Genomic DNA, 18499 nt, shown 5'->3' on the forward strand with positions numbered 1-18499 from the left:
CCGCCTCCCAGGTTCAGGCAATTCTCCTGCCTCAGCCTCCCGAGTAGCTGGGATTACAGGCACCCACCACCACACCCAGCTAATTTTTTGTATTTTTAGTAGAGACGAGGTTTCACTATGTTGGCCAGGCTGGTCTCAAACACCTGACCTCGTGATCCACCCGTCTTGGCCTCCAAAGTGCTGGAATTACAAGTGTGATCCACTTCACCTAGCCGTAATTTTTTTTTCTTTTTTTTTATTTGAGACGGAGTCTTGCTCTGTCCCCCAGGCTGGAGTGCAGTGGCGCAATATCTGCTCACTGCAAGCTCTGCCTTCCAGATTCACACCATTCTCCTGCCTCAGTCTCCCAAGTAGCTGGGACTACAGGTGCCCACCACCTCGCCCGGCTAATTTTTTTTTGTATTTTTAATAGAGATGGGGTTTCACTGTGTTAGCCAGGATGATCTCAATCTCCTGACCTCGTGATCTGCCCGCCTCGGCCTCCGAAAGTGCTGGGATTACAGGCATGAGCCACTGCACCCAGCAATTTTTTTTTTTTCCTAAGAGAATCTTGCTTTGTGGCCAGGCTGGAGTATGGTGGCATGATTATAGCTCCCTGTAACCTTGAACTCTGGCCTCAAGTGATCCACCTGCCTCAGCCTCCGTAGCAGCTAGGACTACTAGTGTGCATCATCATATTCGGCTCATGATTCTTTTTATATGTTACTGGATTCTGTTTGCTACTACAGTTGTCCCTCAGTATCCTTGCGGTATTGGTTCTAGGACCCCCCCGCCCTTGGATAATAAAATCTGAGGATGCTCAAGTATCTTATGTAAAATGGCAGAGTAGTTGCATATAACATATGCACATCCTCCCCTATACTTTAAATCATCTCTAGATTACTTATAATACCTAATACAATGTAAATGCTATGTAAGTAGTTGTTATACTCTATTGTATACAGAATAATGACAAGGGGAAAATGTCTGTGCATGACTTTATTTTGTTTTGTTTTATTTATTTTTTTTGAGACGGAGTTTCGCTCTTGTCGCCCAGGCTGGAGTGCAGTGGCACAATCTCAGTTCACTGCAGCCTCCATCTCCTGGGTTCAAGCGGTTCCCCTGCCTCAGCCTCCTGAGTAGCTGGGATTATACACGCCTGCCACTACGCCTGACTAATTTTTTGTAGTTTTAGTAGAGACAGGGTTTTGCAATGTTGGCCACGCTAGTTTCGAACTCCTGGCCTCAGGTGAGCCACCGCACCCTGGCTTTATTTTTTGAGACAGGGTCTTGCCCTGTCACCCAAGCTGGAGTGCAGTGGTCGCGTGATCACGGCTCACTGCAACCTCGACCTCCTGGGCTCAAGTGATCCTCCCACCTCAGTTTTCCAAGTAGCTAGGACTACAGGTGCATGCCAACACACCTGGCTAATTTTTTAATATTTCGTAGAGACAGGGTCTCACTATGTTGCCTTACTATGTTCTAGGCTGGCCCGGAACTCCTAGGCTCAAGCAGTCCTCCAGCCTCGGCTTCCCAAAGTGCTGGGATTACAGGCATGAACCACCACACCAGCACTTAAAAAATATTTTTGATCCACAGTTGGTTGAATGCACAGATGCAGAGCCCACAGATATAGAAGGCCAACTATATTTTGTTGATGCTCTGAATAGTGTTGTATGTTTCTCTGAGTGTTGTATGTGTCTCTGCTTCTCCCCATAGGCAAAATCTCTGAGCCAAAGCTTTGAAGTTGGAATGAGGATAAAAGTGTACCTCTCTTACTTTAGAAGCTGAGCTAACTGGATGTTGGGGACAGTAGCCTTAGTTCTTTCCTTTTCAGGCTTGGGACCTCCACCTTATGAATAAGCTGGGGCAGGGATGATCTGGGCCCCAGTATTCTCATCATGCTGCATCCAAGTAGAGCATCTATTCCACAAGTGGGTCTCAGCAGAAGGGAGTCTCCACCTCTTGGCCGTGTGTGCCTGTACTATAGCATCAGCAATAGGTAGCTGGGGGCAGAATGAGAAATGCTGATAGCTTGCCACTCCCAGGAATATAGCCCTCCTCTTGGAAATTCGGAAAGTGGGAGGCCTGTGTTCTTCACTGCACCAGTCTGGAGTGGAATTTCTGTAACACCAAGTTAGGAAGCGGAGTGATCTTGATTCAAATACTGCAGATGCCCACTTGTCTTACCCAGTTTTTATAGATTTTTTTGAGTAGATGTTTCTTCATTTGCTGTATGCCCTTGGGACCATTTCCAGAGTCATTAAGTGGTTGTTTTTAAAATAATTGTCACCAGTTTTAGTAAAGAGCAGATCTACAGAGCTGGGTGCTTATCTTGAGATTTCCTTAAATATCCAAGACTATCACTGATTGGTACTGTTTCAAGTAGTATGTTGTTTAAAATTAATAGTGAGTGTTTTTTAATATGAGAGACTTTATATGGCCTATTAGGAAGTAATACCCTCTTTTCTGAAATATTATTTTTGAAAAATAGTATTTAGTCATATACAGTAATTTGGGCTTTTTTTTGATGTTAAAATGTAATGTTTTCAGCCTAATTTATTGCCATTAAGCTACTAGTTCTCTGAAGCTGTAATTTCTTCTAACAGTGGTTCTTGTATTTATTAGTGTTTCTAACACTAATTAAATAGAAGAGATTAATCTCTTCTAATAGTGGTTCTTAGATTTTTTAGTGTTTCATTTATTTCTATTTTTTTGCCTGACACAGTTCTTTTTTTTAAATCTTCCTTTCCTTTCCTGTCCTGTCCTTCTTGAGACAGAGTCTCGCTCTGTCGTCCAGGCTGGAGTGCAGTAAGTGCAATCTTGGCTCACTACAACCTCCACCTCCCGGATTCAACCGATTCTCCTGCCTCAGCCTCCCGAGGAGCTGGGATTACAGGTGCCCACCACAACGCCCAGCTAATTTTTGTATTTTTAGGAGAGACAGGATTTTGCCATGTTGGCCAGGCTGGTCTCGCAATCCTGACCTCAGGTGATCCGCCCACTTTAGCCTCCCAAAGTGCTGGGATTTCAGGCGTGAGTCACTGCGCCCGGCCTTGATATATATATATTTTTTAATTCCTTTTTTTCTTAGCTTTCTAAGAAGAGCTGGCTTTTTTTTTTTTTTTTTTTTCCTGTTGAGATGGAGTCTCGCTCTGTCGCCCAGGCTGGAGTGCAGCAGCGCAATCTTGGCTCACTGCAAGCTCGCCTCCCGGGTTCACGCCATTCTCCTGATTCAGCCTCCTGAGTAGCTGGGACTACAGGCGCCCGCTACCACGCCCGGCTAATTTTTGGTATTTTTAGTAGAGACAGGGTTTCACCGTGTTAGCCAGGATGGTCTCGGTCTCCTGACCTCGTGATCCGCCTGCCTAAGCCTCCCAAAGTGCTGGGATTACAGGCATGAGCCACCGTGCCCGGCCGAAATTTTTTAAAGGTTGTTTAAACAATAACATTAACACTACTTAAATTTGGATAATGACAAAAATCTTTCTCCTTTTTGTATTTAGAAATATCTTATTTCACAGAAAAATCTGTGCATATCATAAAATTTATTGAGGTGTGAAAAACAACGTTTATTGTATCACTATAAATGATGGATTTTGTATATTCTTAGGTCTGGAGAAAATGATGTGGAATATAACAACATGGAATTAGAAGAGGGAGAACTCATGGAAGATGCAGCTGCTGCAGGACCCGCAGGTAATGAAGTCCCTCCACTGCCTCCAAGCCATTCTGTTTTCTCTCTGCTCTTCTCTGACCGTATTATATTTTAAATAGGTGGTAGCTACTGCTTGTACATGGTTCATGGTGTTGGAAGTCCTATATCTTATAATATGGATTTTTTAGAGTTTATTACTAAAGATATTTAAAACAATAGCTAACATTTGAAAAATGTTTTATGTACCAGGCACTGTGAGAAGCACTTTAAGTACCTTATATTAATAAAATTCTGTGTGATACATTCACTGATGCATAGAGAAATTAAAGCAAATTGCCAACTTTTAACAATTTAATAAATGAGAGTAATTGAATCCCCAGATTTGTTTGTATCCCATGCTCATATTTTATACTATTCTTTCTGATACAAAGTCTTATTTGTATATCTTGCTAGACTATAGAATGATCTCAATGGAATCATTGACTCTTAGACTTACAAAGGATCTTAAAGAGCTCATTTTGTAGTTTTTAGTTACCTGGTCATATAGCTGGTTGTTAGTACACCCAGACTAGAACCCCAGATTGTCCTGGGTTTGTGGACCCAGCATTTTTCTCCCAAACTACACTGCTTCTCCTGGGAAGAACTGACTTATATAATGAGTACTTTTTTGTGTGTTCTCGGATCTATTTAATTAAGTAGTGAATATGGCTAGAGTAATTAAAAGTTAGCTTTCTACTGTTTCTGTTTTACTCATGTTCTCCTCAGTATGAACACTGGCATATTCTTAATATGCTTGGGTAACTAAAGACTTCTTAAATACTAGTCCTCACCATTTCAACTCCAACCTAAGCCCTATATTCTTTCTACTCTTGACTTTAATCCTGGGTTATCTTATCCACACCTGTATTTCAGTTACTGTCAATATGCTGATTACTCTTCAAGTTCTTTCTTTAGCCTTTGTCTTTCCAGTAATTTCCAAACTCATATCTTGGTGTGTGATTCAGCACCTCCCAAACACAAATTACTGTCTTTTCATCTGCCAGCCTGCCTGTCAGCAGTAGCCACCCTGACTGATAGTGCTATACCTTCTTTACTTCTTCCTCTCCCTAAAACTTTACCTTCAGTGTATTACCAAGATCTGTTGGTTCTGTGTCCTAAATCGTGCATAAATTCATTTGGTACTCCCACTCCTTTGCCATTTCTAGTCTAGGCCTCTGTCTTTCACAACAGTCTTTCACCTGGGTTCCTTGTATTTATTATTGTTCCCCTCCATTGTATTTTTACAGCATGGATTCAGAATGAGGGTGTTTTTTTCTTTCTGATTGATATCTAATCATGTTACTTCTCTGCCAGTCTTGGTGACTCATGCCTGTAATCTCAGCACTTTGGGAGGCTGATGTGGGTGCATTGCTTGAGTCCAGGAGTTTGAGACCAGCCTGGGCAACGTGGTGAAACCCTGTCTCTACAAAAAATACAAAAAAATCAGCCAGATGTGGCGGCTAAATTGCTGCCTATGGTCCCAGCTATTTGGGAGGCTGAGGTGGGAGGATCACCTGAGCCCAGGAAGCGGAGCCTGCGGTAAGCTGAGATAGCACCACTGTACTCCAGCCTGGGCAACAGAGTGAGACCCTGTCTCAAAAAAAGAAATAAAAATAATGAAAAATAATATCTAATCATGTTATTTCTCTACTTAAAAACTCTTTAAGGATTATATTTATTATAGGATAAAGTCCAAACTTGTTAACATGGCACATAAATTCCTTTATGTCTGGATTCCTGTTTGTTTCCTTAGCCTTATTTCTGTCATTCCTCTCTGTCATTCTTTAGTCAGTAGGAACTTCAAAGAATCACAAGATCTGCAAATTTGGAGAGAAGAGCTTTAATTCTTATAAAGACTGGCCATCCTGGGCCGGGTGTGGTGGCTCACACCTGTAATCCCAGGTGTGATTTGGGAGGCTGAGGCAGGCAGATCACGATGTCAGGAGATCGAGACCATCCTGGCTAGCACGGTGGAACCCCGTCTCTACTAAAAATACAAAAATTAGCCAGGTGTGATGACGGGCGCCTGTAGTCCCAGCTACTCGGGAGGCTGAGGCAGGAGAATGGCGTGAACCTGGGAGGCGGAGCTTGCAGTGAGCTGAGATCGCGCCACCACACTCCAGCCTGGGCGACAGAGTGAGACTCCATCTCAAAAAAAAAAAAAAAACAAAAAAAACAAGACTGGCCATCCTGACAGGCTGGGAAGTGTAGCCTCTGGCAAAGACTAAAAGCAGGCACTTTGCAGGAGGGAAGGGTAACATAGGAATTGATGCTGAATAAGTTGGCCAAGTACAACTAAATCGATTGAGCAGGCTATAGGAGGAGCTATGAATATCATGAAAAGGGAAACACACGCATGCATAGTAGACAAACATGCATGTTACATGCATTTCATGTTTACTTTGGAGTGGGGACTGAACAATTTAAATGCATTACAGTTAGGCCCTGTTGTCAAAAGGTAAAGCTAAGGACACGAAGGCACTCAATGCTCAGCCTCTGTATACGGGCCAGAACCAGTCCATGGTTGGCGACTCTTATCAGGAGAAAGTTACTGAAATTAGTCTCTTGTCCAGTCAAAGCTGTAGTTACGGCTTGTGGAACAGGGAGTGAGTCAGTCAGCATCTGGCAGCCAGTAAGCTGCAATGATTTCAGTATTGCTTATCTTGAGGCCAGTGCTTGCTTAGCTTCTAGAAAAAAGAAGAAACCCTGTTGCAGTTAGAATGTAGTTTATTCTTTAAGTATAGGGAGCGTGTGACTTAATCCTTGTCTGCTATGGCATTAGGTCTTACTGACTGACTGACTTTTCAGCCTTGTGTGTTTTCTTTTAGTTAGGTCCATTCTTTCCTCTCTTAAACTGTGTGGTAGAGAAATTCTTGTATATAACATTTATATACACTTAGGGTAAAGAAGAGTTTACATTTTTGAATTATATATTCATCAAATATTTACTGAGCACTTGAACTATGTACAGTTTTACTATCTAGAGATACAATATTGAATAATAAGATATCCCTGTTCTTATGGAGCCTGTGTTATAATTCTGAATATTCTGTAATAATCCAGGCACTGTATTCTAGATGTTGAAGACATAATAATGAACCAGTTTATTTTTATTATATGCTTTGGGAAATTTATATATTTGGCAGAAATTTGTTAAATATCATGCCTACCTGGAACATACAACACTAAGTAATTTATAAGCTAAGGGTGAGTAGATTTATGAACAATTAGCTCGAATATGACAATGTACATACAAAAGAATTCCAAATAATTTAAATACTCCCTTCTCAAGGAGATGAAATATAACTTCTACCCCTTAAATGTAGGCTATGCTTAGTTACTTGCTTCTGAATAGTACAGTTTCAAAAGGGGGAAACAACTTTGAAGTAGAGAAACTTGGCAAACATTACCTACCCAGGTGATTAAATTTAGTATTGTAAGTGATAGGTCATGTTGATAGCATGTTGACAGTATTGTAAGTGATAAGTCATGTTGCTATGTCGACAATGGTACTTTATATCTGTAGTATCTTCCCCCTAAAAACCCACAAACACAATCTAATCATGAGGGAAAAAATCATACCCTTAATTGAGGAACATTCTACAAAATATTTGACATACTTTCAGACATAAGGAAAGTCTGAGAGACTGTCATAGACCAGAAGAGTCTAAAAAGACAGGAGCAACTAAATGTATTTCAGTACTCTAGGTGAGACTCTGGAACAGAAAAAGAACACTAGGGGAAAACTACTAAAACTCAATAAAGTATAGGATTTAGTTAATAATGTATCAGTATTGGTTCATTAGCTGTGACAAATATACCATAGTAATGAAAGGTATTAACATTGGGGAAATTGGGTCTGGGTTGTACAGGAACTCTCTGTATTTTTACCTTTCCTGTAAACCTAAAACTATACTAAAATTAAAAAAAAAAAAAAAAAGCTTTTTTTTTTTTTTTTTGAGATGGAGTCTTGCTCTGTTGCCCAGGCTGGAGTACAGTGGCATGATCTTGGCTCACTGCAAGCGCCGCCTCCCGGGTTCACCCCATTCTCCTGCCTCAGCCTCCCGAGTAGCTGTGACTACAGGCGCCCACCACCACGCCCGACTGATTTTTTGTATTTTTAGTAGAGATGGGGTTTCACCACGTTAGCCAGGTTGGTCTCGATCTCCTGACCTTGTGATCCACCCTCCTTGGCCTCCCAAAGTACTGGGATTACAGGTGTGAGCCACTGCACCCGGCCAATAAAAAGCTTTTTAAACCAAGGCAATGAAAAGGCTAGATCAGGTGACACTGGGCAGAGTGTGGAAATGCTTTTTTTTAATATGCTTATTATGAAGGTCCATTTCAAGCCTCGAATGGTTTATGTGTTTTTTGTTTTTGTTTTGTTTTGTTTTGTTTTTTGAGATGGAGTCTTGCTCTGTTGCCCAGGCTGGAGTGCAATGGCACGATCTTGGCTCACTGCTACCTCTGCCTCCCGGGTTCAAGCCATTCTCTTACCTCAGCCTCCCAGGTAGTTGGGACTACAAGCATGCACCACCATTCCAAGCTAACTTATTTGTATTTTTAGTAGAGATGGGGTTTCACCATGCTGGCCAGGCTGGTCTCAAACTCCTGACCTCAAGTGATCCACTCGCCTCAGCCTCCCAAAGTGCCGGGATTACAGATGTGAGCTACCACGCCTGGCCTGGTTAATGTTTTAGAACTACACAGTTGTCTAAAGAGTTATGTCATCTAAAGAATTACGATGTTAAGTTATGCATTAAAAAGGAGATGTTTTGGCTTATATAAAAGCTAGGTATAAAGTTAAATGTTTACTTAATAATCTTATTTTATAGACCATATTAAATAAGGAGATAGCTTGAAACAAGAAATATTTATTGACTCAAGTGGCTGTAGTCCTGGATACTTGGGAGACTGTGGCAGTAGGATCGCTTGAGCCTAGGAGTTCGAGGGTACAGTGAGCCATGATTCTGCCACCGTACTCCAGCCTGGGTGACAGAGCAAGACCCTGTCTCTTAAAACACACGCGTGCGCGCGCATGCACACACACACCCCCAGCAAATACAAACTAGATTTTTCCTACTCACTGGATTCAATGAGCCAATAATCTGGATTAGAATGATACTTACAACCTTTTTAGCACAAATTTTTTTAACATAAATTATCTTTCATTTAACTTGAAATAACTGAATAAACTAAAAGCAGTTCTCATAAGAAGACGTCTGCAGATGCTACCACACCCAACTAATTATTTTTTATAGAGACGGAGTCTTGCTCTCTTGCCCTTGCTGGTCTCCAACTCCTGGCCTCAATTAATCCTCCTGCCTCAGCCTCCCAAAGTGTTGGGATTACAGGTGTGAGCTATTGTACCTGGCCCACAGAAGTTAGAAGAATGAATGAGCAGAATTTTTAAATGAAAATCTAGCACTGATCATTACAAGATTTTGTGATGGTTAAATATCAGTATGTAATTTATAACAAAGTAAAGGGTGTGAAAATGTAGAATATTCTGGAAAGGTAGTTTGAGACTAGACTATAATATGGCCTTGAGTGTAGTGATAATGCATACAGGCAGTATGCTGTAATGAACTCAAGTATATAAGTGTGACATTTTAGCAAGATCCACATGGCTTGGCACAAATGGAGAAGAACCTGTCACTGATCCGTCTGTCTTTTTATGAGATTTTTTTTTCTATGTGAACTTCAGAAGCATGGTTTTTGTTGTTTTTTTGTTTTTTTGTGGTTTTTTTTTGTTTTGTTTTTTGAATCTTGCTCTGTCGCCCAAGCTGGAATGCGTGGTGCGATCTCAGCTCACTGCAACCTCTGTCTCCCGGGTTCAAGCAGTTCTGCCTCAGCCTCCCGAGTAGCTGGGATTACAGGTGCCCTCCACCACAGCCGGCTAATTTTTGTATTTTTAGTAGAGATGGGGTTTCACCATTGTGGCCACGCTGGTCTTGAACTCCTGACCTCGTAATCCACCTGCCTCGGCCTCTGAAAGTGCTGGGATTACAGGCGTGAACCACCGCGCCTGGCTGCATAGCTTTATTCTTAATAGCCAAAAGCTAGAAGCAACCCAAATTGTTTTCCAATAGAATAGAGAAATAAATTGGATATATTCATAAATGGATGCTGCACAGTAATAATGAAAATGAGGCAGTGGCTCATGTCTCTAATCCCAGCACTTTGGGAGGCTGAGGCACGTGGATCACTTGAGGCCAGGAGTTCAAGACCAGCCTGGCCAACATGGCGAAACCTCATTTCTACTAAAAGTAGAAAAAATTAGCTTGGTGCAATGGCGCATGCCTGTAACCCCAGCTACTCGGGAGGCTGAGGCACAAGAATCATTTGAAACTGGGAGGTGGAAGTTGTGGTGAGCCAAGATTGTGCCACTGTACTCCAGCCTGGGTGACAAAGCAAGACTTTGTCTCAAAGAAAAAAGGAAAAATATTTAAAAAGAAAATGAATAAGATACTCCTATATACAGCCGTATAGATGAATCTCATGAATAATGTTGACCAAAGAAGAAGAGCATAAGAGTATACTCTGTTACTACTTTTATACAAATACAAAACAGGCAAAACCCATCTGTAATTTAAGTTGGGATGAAGGTTACTTTTGTAGAGTAGGAGTAGTGAGCAATTTTAGGAGGCATAGAAGGGGGTTCTGGGGTACTGATAATCTGTTTCTTCATCTGGGTGTGATCACTTTGTGAGCATTCATTGGGCTGTACATTTATATATGAGACACATAGAATAGCTTGGAAAGAGAGAAACTGAAATCAATGCCAACCCAAAGTCTTTGATGCCTGTGGGGAAATGTGATAGTGGGTAGAAAGGTGGGAACATAGGCCGGGCACCATGGCTCCTGCCTGTAATCCCAGCACTTTGGGAGGCCGAGGCAGGCTGATCACCTTAGGTCGGGAGTTCTAAGGCCAGCCTAACCAACATGGAGAAACCCCGTGTCTACTAAAAATACAAAATTAGCCGGGCATGGTGCCGCATGCCTGTAATCCCAGCTGCTAGGGAGGCTGAGGCCGGAGAATCGCTTGAACCTGGGAGGCGAGACTCCATCTCAAAAAAACAAAAAAGAAAAGAAAGGTGGGAACATTTGAAAGGGGAGTAGCCAAAGGTCATACCCACAGAAAAAAAAAAAAAAAGCAGTTTTTGTTCAGTAGTGAGAAAAATGGCCTGAAAAAGCAGTGAGAAACAGGAGACACTGCTTTCTCTACTGTAAGTGCCTTTAACATGGAAGAATGAGCAACTTCCATTTTTAAAGGAGAACCAGATATTAGGGCAATAGACTCCATTCACTGGGCTACTGGGCTTACTATACATAAGAACAATCTGAGTAGCTTTTTGGGGAAAAGTCCTGGATCTCACCCCTGTATCCTTTTTTTTTTTTTTTTGAGATGGAGCCTCACTCTCAACCAGACTAGAGTGCAGTGGTGTGATCTTGGCTCACTGTAACCTCTGCCTCCCAGGTTCAAGCATTTCTCCTGCCTCAGCCTCCTGAGTAGCTGGGATTACAGGTGCCTGCCACCACACCTGGTTATTCTTTTGTATTTTGGTTTCACCATGTTGGCAAGGCTGGTCTCGAACTCTTGACCTCAGGTGATCTGCACACCTTGGCCTCCCAAAGTGCTGGGATAACAGGCGTGAGCCACTGCACCCAGCCTCTCACCCCAGTATTCTTATTCAGTATATCTAGGATGTAATTTTAAAAACTCCTTCAGCTGACTGACATACAACCCAATTTGGGAGTTCCTTAGTAAAAGAAAAGAGGTAAAAACAGTTTTCAGCTGGGCGCGGTGGCTCACACCTGTAATCCTAGCACTTTGGGAGGCTGAGGTGGGCGGATCACTAGGTCAGGAGATCCAGACCATCCTAACACAGTGAAACCCCGTCTCTACTGAAAATACAGGCGTGGTGGCGCATGCCTGTAGTCCCCGCTGTGGGAGGCTGAGGCAGGAGGATCGCTTGAACCCAGGAGGCGGAGGTTACCGTGAGCAGAGATTGGGCCACTGCACTCCAGCCTGGGCAACAGTGAGACTGTGTCTCAAAACAAAACAAAGAACAGTTTTCAATGTGAAGGGGAAATCGTTTTCTGTTATTTAATAGGAATTGCAGTAATACAGAGGTTGGGAAGAAAAACTGTCAGTGAGATAATAATCCTTAGCAGAGGAGGTAGAAGTGGGAGATAGTGAGAACATGAGGATGTGAAAAGCATAAATTATTAATTGGCTTGAAGCTTCTGAATAATGAAACTTTCCTCCTAAGTTATATCCAGCTGGATCTCTCTGAAATACTCATGGGTAGTCAGAACCTGACTTTTTAATATTTTATATTATCTACTTTCCTGCATGTAGCATTTTTTTAAAATGTTCTATCTCTTTAAAATATATTTAAACAGCTTTATCGAAGAAGGTCAGTTTTAAGCAACATTTCCATATCTGGTGTTTGTTATGCATTCTACTCGGTGCTAGAGAAAAGTCAGATGCTTTTCTTGGCTTAAAGAGCGTAGTCCAATATAGGGGTATAGGCATAATATCTGCTTACAGATGTCTGTAATATGCATCAGTCGTTAACATGACAGTCCGAAAACTTCAAATTGTACCCCATTATTTAATCAAAGTAGAGAAAGTCTACCAAACTGTCATGACCTATACATTTTACTGTCCAGAGACTTGGAGGAGATTCCTATTTTTGTGTCTAATTCTTTGTAATCTGTTACACTATGGGAATTTGTCTTCTTTTATCTAAAACCAGGTGGTCATGGGATATAATCTCCTTCTCCTCACCCTCACCTCTCATCCCCCCAATAATGCACATTGTACACATTGTCATCTGTTTTTTTCTAGGGCTCAGGATTGGGTTGATGCTTGCTTCTGAATTCTAAATACTAATAAGGCCACCACTCAATCACTGTGCTAGTATACAACCATCTGGTTCCTTCTTTCTGCTTCTTATCATGAACCTGAACCCTAAGAGATAGGTCCATAGACAAGTATTCATATAATGTTAACCCGTTCATTTTTTCATTTAAGTATAGCTAAATTTGTACAGATATATATCATTTTCTACACCTCTTTTGCAGGTAGTAGCCATGGTTATGTGGGTTCCAGTAGTAGAATATCAAGAAGAACACATTTATGCTCTGCTGCTACCAGTAGTTTACTAGACATTGATCCATTAATTTTAATACATTTGTTGGACCTTAAGGACCGGAGCAGTATAGAAAATTTTTGGGGCTTACAGCCTCGCCCACCTGCTTCACTTCTGCAGCCCACAGGTAAAATAATAACAATGATAATTTCCTTTTTTTCTGTGGTTCTCTAAAAGAACTCTTGGATTTTCATTTAAGTATTTCAGCTATGTGTGGAACATGGTGTATTTCTGTGTTTTTCATTGTATACCATAAAAATGACATTTATATCAACCAAATTAATTTTTAAATTACTGTTCAAAGGTGATTTGTGCAAAAACAAAGTAAAAATGCCTGCAAGAAGGTTTTTTATGACTTGCTACTCAGATTTTGCCTCAGATTTGATCCATATGAAATACAGTTACCTTCTTTGTGAATGGACTTTTTTTGGTCAGGCTTCATGAATTCCCTTACTTCCAAGTGGAACTATATCTAAATTAAACATAGAAAAAGGTGACTTTTACTCATTCTTTGATGTTCAGTAGCTTAAAAATGTATGCCAGTTGGCAGCAATGTTTTCTGTGCAAAGGTTATTTGTTAAATAGAAATTACATTTGTGTTACTATAATAAAATGGAGATTTTGTATAGTCAGATATGGGCTTTTTTAAACTCTCAGGGATAGAGTCATTTTGGACAACTAAGTATTTGCCTTTAAAAGCTACATTTTAAAAACCATTTTTGTTGGAATGCTTTCTAAAGTATATTCAGTATATTCAAAAATATATGTCAAATATTTTCCTACCTTCTTAAACAATAGTATTATATACATCAAATCAATGATTTAGAACTCTGGTTTTGATGCAGTTTTAAGGCAAGAGAACTCATTTTTCAATCAAAGTCCAAGGCAGAACCTCTGTGTAAATAACAGAGAAATAGAGCTCTTCTACTGGTGTAGGGACATGGAGCCCAGATTATTTAGGCTTCTTCTTTCCTAAGAGCCAAATGTACTTCCTGAAAGTCTGGATCCTCAGCTTAAAAGACTATCTTCAGGTTATGAAACAGTTCCCTTTTATGTGTGCGCCAAGTATGCTTTATATAAAGTTTTACTTAAATGTTTTTATTTTTTATTATTATACTTTAAGTTCTAGGGTACATGTACACAATGTGCAGGTTAGTTACATATGTATACATGTGCCATGCTGGTGTGCTGCACCCATTAACTTGCCATTTATCATTAGGTATATCTCCTAATGCTATCCCTCCCCCCTCCCCCTACTTAAATGTTAAATGTTGTTTGCAAAGGCCCAGTGAAACAGACAGGTTCTGATTCTGTAGGTAGATATGTAAATTGGTTTAACCTTTTTGAAGGACAATTTTGTAGTAGTTTAAAAATATCTATATCCTTTAAACCTGTAATTTCACTTTGAGGAGTATATTCCAAAGAGAAAACAAGCAGATGTTTAAAAATATTCAACAATACAGTTACAGCTGAATAAATTACAGCGTAACCATGCAATGGTGTATTTTATAGACAGGTAAAATTGTGTTTTTGAAAATAATTAGTATCATTGGGAAAAATGCAAACTAAACAGTAAGATTTCTGTGTAAAACTAGTTTTCTGTGTAAAAATAATACAAATGAGTTGATGTGAATTTCAAACTTAGGTGATAAAATGCTGGTGATAATGAGGGCGGGGAAAATAGTAGAAAGAAAAAGCAAGTTTTGGATTTAAACATCTTGAGTTGGGCATAACAGTGTGACATCAAATTAGAAAGGACCAGTAGACAGCTAAAAATTAAGAACTGGGGCTGGGCGCAGTGGCTCACGCCTGTAATCTCAGCACTTGGGGAGGCTGAGGCGGGTGGATCACCTGAGGTCAGGAGTTCGAGACCAGCCTAGCCAACATGGGGAAACCCTGTCTCTACTAAAAATACAAAAAATTAGCCGGCCATTGTGGCAGGTGCCTGTAATCCCAGCTACCTGGGAAGCTGAGGCAGGAGAATGGCTTGAACCTGGGAGTTGGAGGTTGCAGTGAGCCGAGATCATGCCATTGCACTCCAGCCTGGGCAACAAGAGTGAAACTCCATGAAAAAAAAAATGAACTGGAATACAGACAGTTATTTTTCTGGAGGTGATACTGGATAATTAAAACCAAGGGTGTGAGACTGCAAAAGAGTTTTAAGAATATTTTAAAAGGAGAGACAGGAACATAATCCTGATGAACATCTGTTTTTACTGAGTGTCAGGAAGATGAGCCAGATAAAGAGCTTTTAGAAAGGAGAAAAAATACTCATGGAAGCCAAATGAAAATACCTTTCAGTGAAGGGATGTTAATAGAAGCTAATGTGCAGAAAGATACGACTTTCTTTTTATTGAAAAGGCTTGCTTGGGTCATTTTTTTGTTTGATTGTTTGTTTGTTTGTTTGTTTGTTTGTTTGTTTGTTTTTGGGACAGAGTCTCACTCTGTTGCCCAGGCTGGAGTGCTCTACAATTTTTTGTAGAGACAGGTTTCACCTTGTTGGCCAGGCTTGTCTCAAAACTCTTGAGCTCAAGTGATCCACCTGCCTCAGCCTCCCAAAGTGTGCTGGGATTATAGGCGTGAGCCACTGCACATGGCCTGCTTGGGTTTTGATGTTTATTTTTTTTCTGTGTATTTATTTAGCACATATTCAGTGAACATTTGTCAGATTAACTTCAAGTTCATGTTCTTAACCATGTAAAGGAGTACTGTAAAAGGTATCAGGTAATCTAGTTGAACCAAATTTTAAGGTACATATAGTGGTAAGTAGAACTAGAAAGTCATGTTGGGTCCATTCTATGAAAGGACTTGCATGCTAGCCGGAGGAATTTATTCATACTAGGCATGGAGAGCCATTGTTTTATTTTAGAAGTGGTTAGATTCAAACTGTATTTCAGAAAGCTGACAGTTCTGAGAAAATTATCAGAAATGGAAGTTCTAATAAAAAAAATTTTTTTTGTACAGAAAGGGTGTCACTATGCTCCCCAGGCTGATCTTGAACTTCTGGCCTCAAGCGATTCTCTCACCTCAGCCTCCTGAAGTGCTGGCATTACAGGCATAAGCCACTGTACCTGGCCAGAAATATGTATTTTTAATATAATGTCATATATGGCAGATTTGACAAAGTATTTGGTTTCTAGGTTTTTCTTTGTCATTTTTTTCAATTATAAACATAATAAAAGCTCTGTAGAAAGTTTCAGAAAAGTGGAGAAGTTTAAAGAAGAAAGCACAAGGCAGTAGGGCAGCTTTTAAACTTTTAGAATTAAATGTGTAATTCAAATTTGAGTATGATGTGACTCAGATTCTAACTCTGAGGGTGTGAATAAGTTAGGATTCTTTATCTTTATTTTCATTAACGGAATTTAGTGCATGTTTTATTGTTGATATCACGTAAAGCACGCTAGCTTCTTTTACACATCAAATTTGCATATATTCATGGTACAAATGATTTCATGAATATTAACGTTTATGTTAACATGACTTGTCAATTTCTCTGAAGCATCATATTCTCGAAAAGATAAAGACCAAAGGAAGCAGCAGGCAATGTGGCGAGTGCCCTCTGATTTAAAGATGCTAAAAAGACTCAAAACTCAAATGGCCGAAGTTCGATGTATGAAAACTGATGTAAAGAATACACTTTCAGAAATAAAAAGCAGCAGTGCTGCTTCTGGAGACATGCAGACAAGCCTTTTTTCTGCTGACCAGGCAGCTCTGGCTGCATGTGGAACTGAAAACTCTGGCAGATTACAGGATTTGGGAATGGAACTCCTGGCAAAGTCGTCAGTTGCCAATTGTTACATACGAAACTGTAAGTAATATGTTCCTAGTGTCATTTCTCCACGTTATTTGGGAAACTAGATGACTGGTTTTTTCAAAAGAATAATATTTAAATACCTCTCTTCCAGTGAGTTAAGACTACAAATTACATGTGACTTTTTTCTGCATCCAAAATTGATTCCGTATATTTTTACTATATAATAGAATTAACATTTCTTGATGACTTACTCTGTATTTGGCAATAAACAAGACAAAATTCTTAACATCATAGATCTTGTATTCTAGTAATGGGAATCAGACATTAAAATGTGTAAACAAATAAGTAAAGATGATTTCAGTGGGTAAACGGTGCTGTGAAGGAAACAACCGAGGAGTGAGTTGGGAGGAGCAGATGAGACATGTTCTATTGGGGTAGTCAGAGAAAGTCTCTGTGAGGAGGCAGCACTTGACATGAGACCTGAAGGTTAGGAAGGTGGCAGCTATTTATAGACCTAGGGCAAGCAGTGTTCTGGGTAAACACAACAGAAACTGCAAAGTCACTGACACAGGATTTATTTTGCGTATTTGAAGGATTGAAGGAAAACCAGTATGGCAAAGAAAGCAGAGAGAGGAGACTAGCCGGAGACGAAGTCGGAGAGAGGTAGGCAGAATTTAGATCAGGGAGAGTCTTGCAAAACCTCAAAAAGGAATTAGAGTTTTATTATGATGTAAGGAGGAAGCTTCTAGAGAATAAAAATAGGGGGTGTTTATAATCTGATTTACACGTCACAAAGATGACTTTGCTTGTTGTGTGGAGAAGGGTCTGAAAAGGCTTGAGGACAGGAATTGTGAGACCAGTAACAGGCTATTACATTATCTTGTGTGAAATATGATGGCATTTTCTGGAGTTACAATAATGGATAGAGGGGCTTGTTCACAGGCTAGCAGCCTTTCTTGACTGAGGTTCCCATCTTTCTTAGTTCTCTTAAGGATGTGCTATTCTATCCTAGATGCATAGGAGGGAAGTTAATCCAGTCTTAGATCAGCAGGGCTGAGTTCTTTCTCAGAACCATAGTTGGAAAAGCCTAAATAGAGTTTTAGGAAAGCTCTATTTGGAAAGAAACTAAGAATTATGATTAAGTTTTGGCCTAAGCAACTTAATAGGCAGTGGTATCATTTATTGAGAAGCAAATCAGATAAGAAGCAGGTTGTGGGGCTTGGGAGGAGGTAAGGGCAGAAAGTTGGGTATTCTTTTTTAAACATGTTAAATTTGAGACACCTGCTAGATATCCTAGTAAAATGTCATAGACACATGAATGGTACACAAGTTTGAAACTCAGAGAGAGGTCAATGCTGGATATAAACAGTTGGGAGTCAATAGTATTTTATATTATTTAAATCCAGAAGACTGAATAGGGTCAAGTTTGGAGGGAGTTTCAATGGAGACGCAAAATTTTGACTCTGTGGCACTTAAACATTTAAAGGTCTGATAAATAGGAGAGGCCAGCAAAGGAAATTGAAAGAGCAATCATTAAGGTAGGAGAAAAACTAGAAGGGATAATATCTCAAAAATCAAAGATAATGCGTCTCAAGAAGTAGAGTGGTTACCTCTGTGTTAAGTATCATTGAAAAATGTCAAGGCGAGAGGCCAAGTGGCCCTTTTAAGAACTATTCCCATGGAGTAGTGTAGCAGAAGAGTGAATGAGGTCAGGGACCAGAGCACAAATGCACAACTTCTTTAAAAGAAGCTTCACAATGAAGTGGGTAGAAGCTGGAGGAGGTGTGGGGTCAATAGTTTCTTGTTGGCAGGGGTGTCCTTTTTCGTGTCCTCTCCAATTTCTTTCATCTGTGAATTAAACCCATTTTAAAATTGGGTTGGGTTGTTTATTTGTAGTTGACTTTTAGG

General features: G+C 40.3%; 1 protein-coding gene across 16 annotated transcripts in view; it reads left to right on the plus strand.

Annotated features, from left to right (window-relative positions):
• Window positions 1-18499, plus strand: part of TRIM37 (tripartite motif containing 37) — a 126438-nt gene that overhangs the window by 61227 nt on the left and 46712 nt on the right. For all 16 annotated transcript variants that reach the window (XM_054457918.2, XM_054457916.2, XM_063655646.1 and 13 more), the window contains 3 exons: window positions 3593-3678; window positions 12770-12964; window positions 16337-16645. In XM_054457918.2, coding sequence (XP_054313893.2) covers window positions 3593-3678; window positions 12770-12964; window positions 16337-16645 — 590 coding nt within the window. The remainder of the gene's footprint in view (window positions 1-3592; window positions 3679-12769; window positions 12965-16336; window positions 16646-18499) is intronic.

Source organism: Pongo pygmaeus, chromosome 19 (assembly GCF_028885625.2).
Source record: "Pongo pygmaeus isolate AG05252 chromosome 19, NHGRI_mPonPyg2-v2.0_pri, whole genome shotgun sequence".
NCBI classification, from domain to species: domain Eukaryota; kingdom Metazoa; phylum Chordata; class Mammalia; order Primates; family Hominidae; genus Pongo; species Pongo pygmaeus.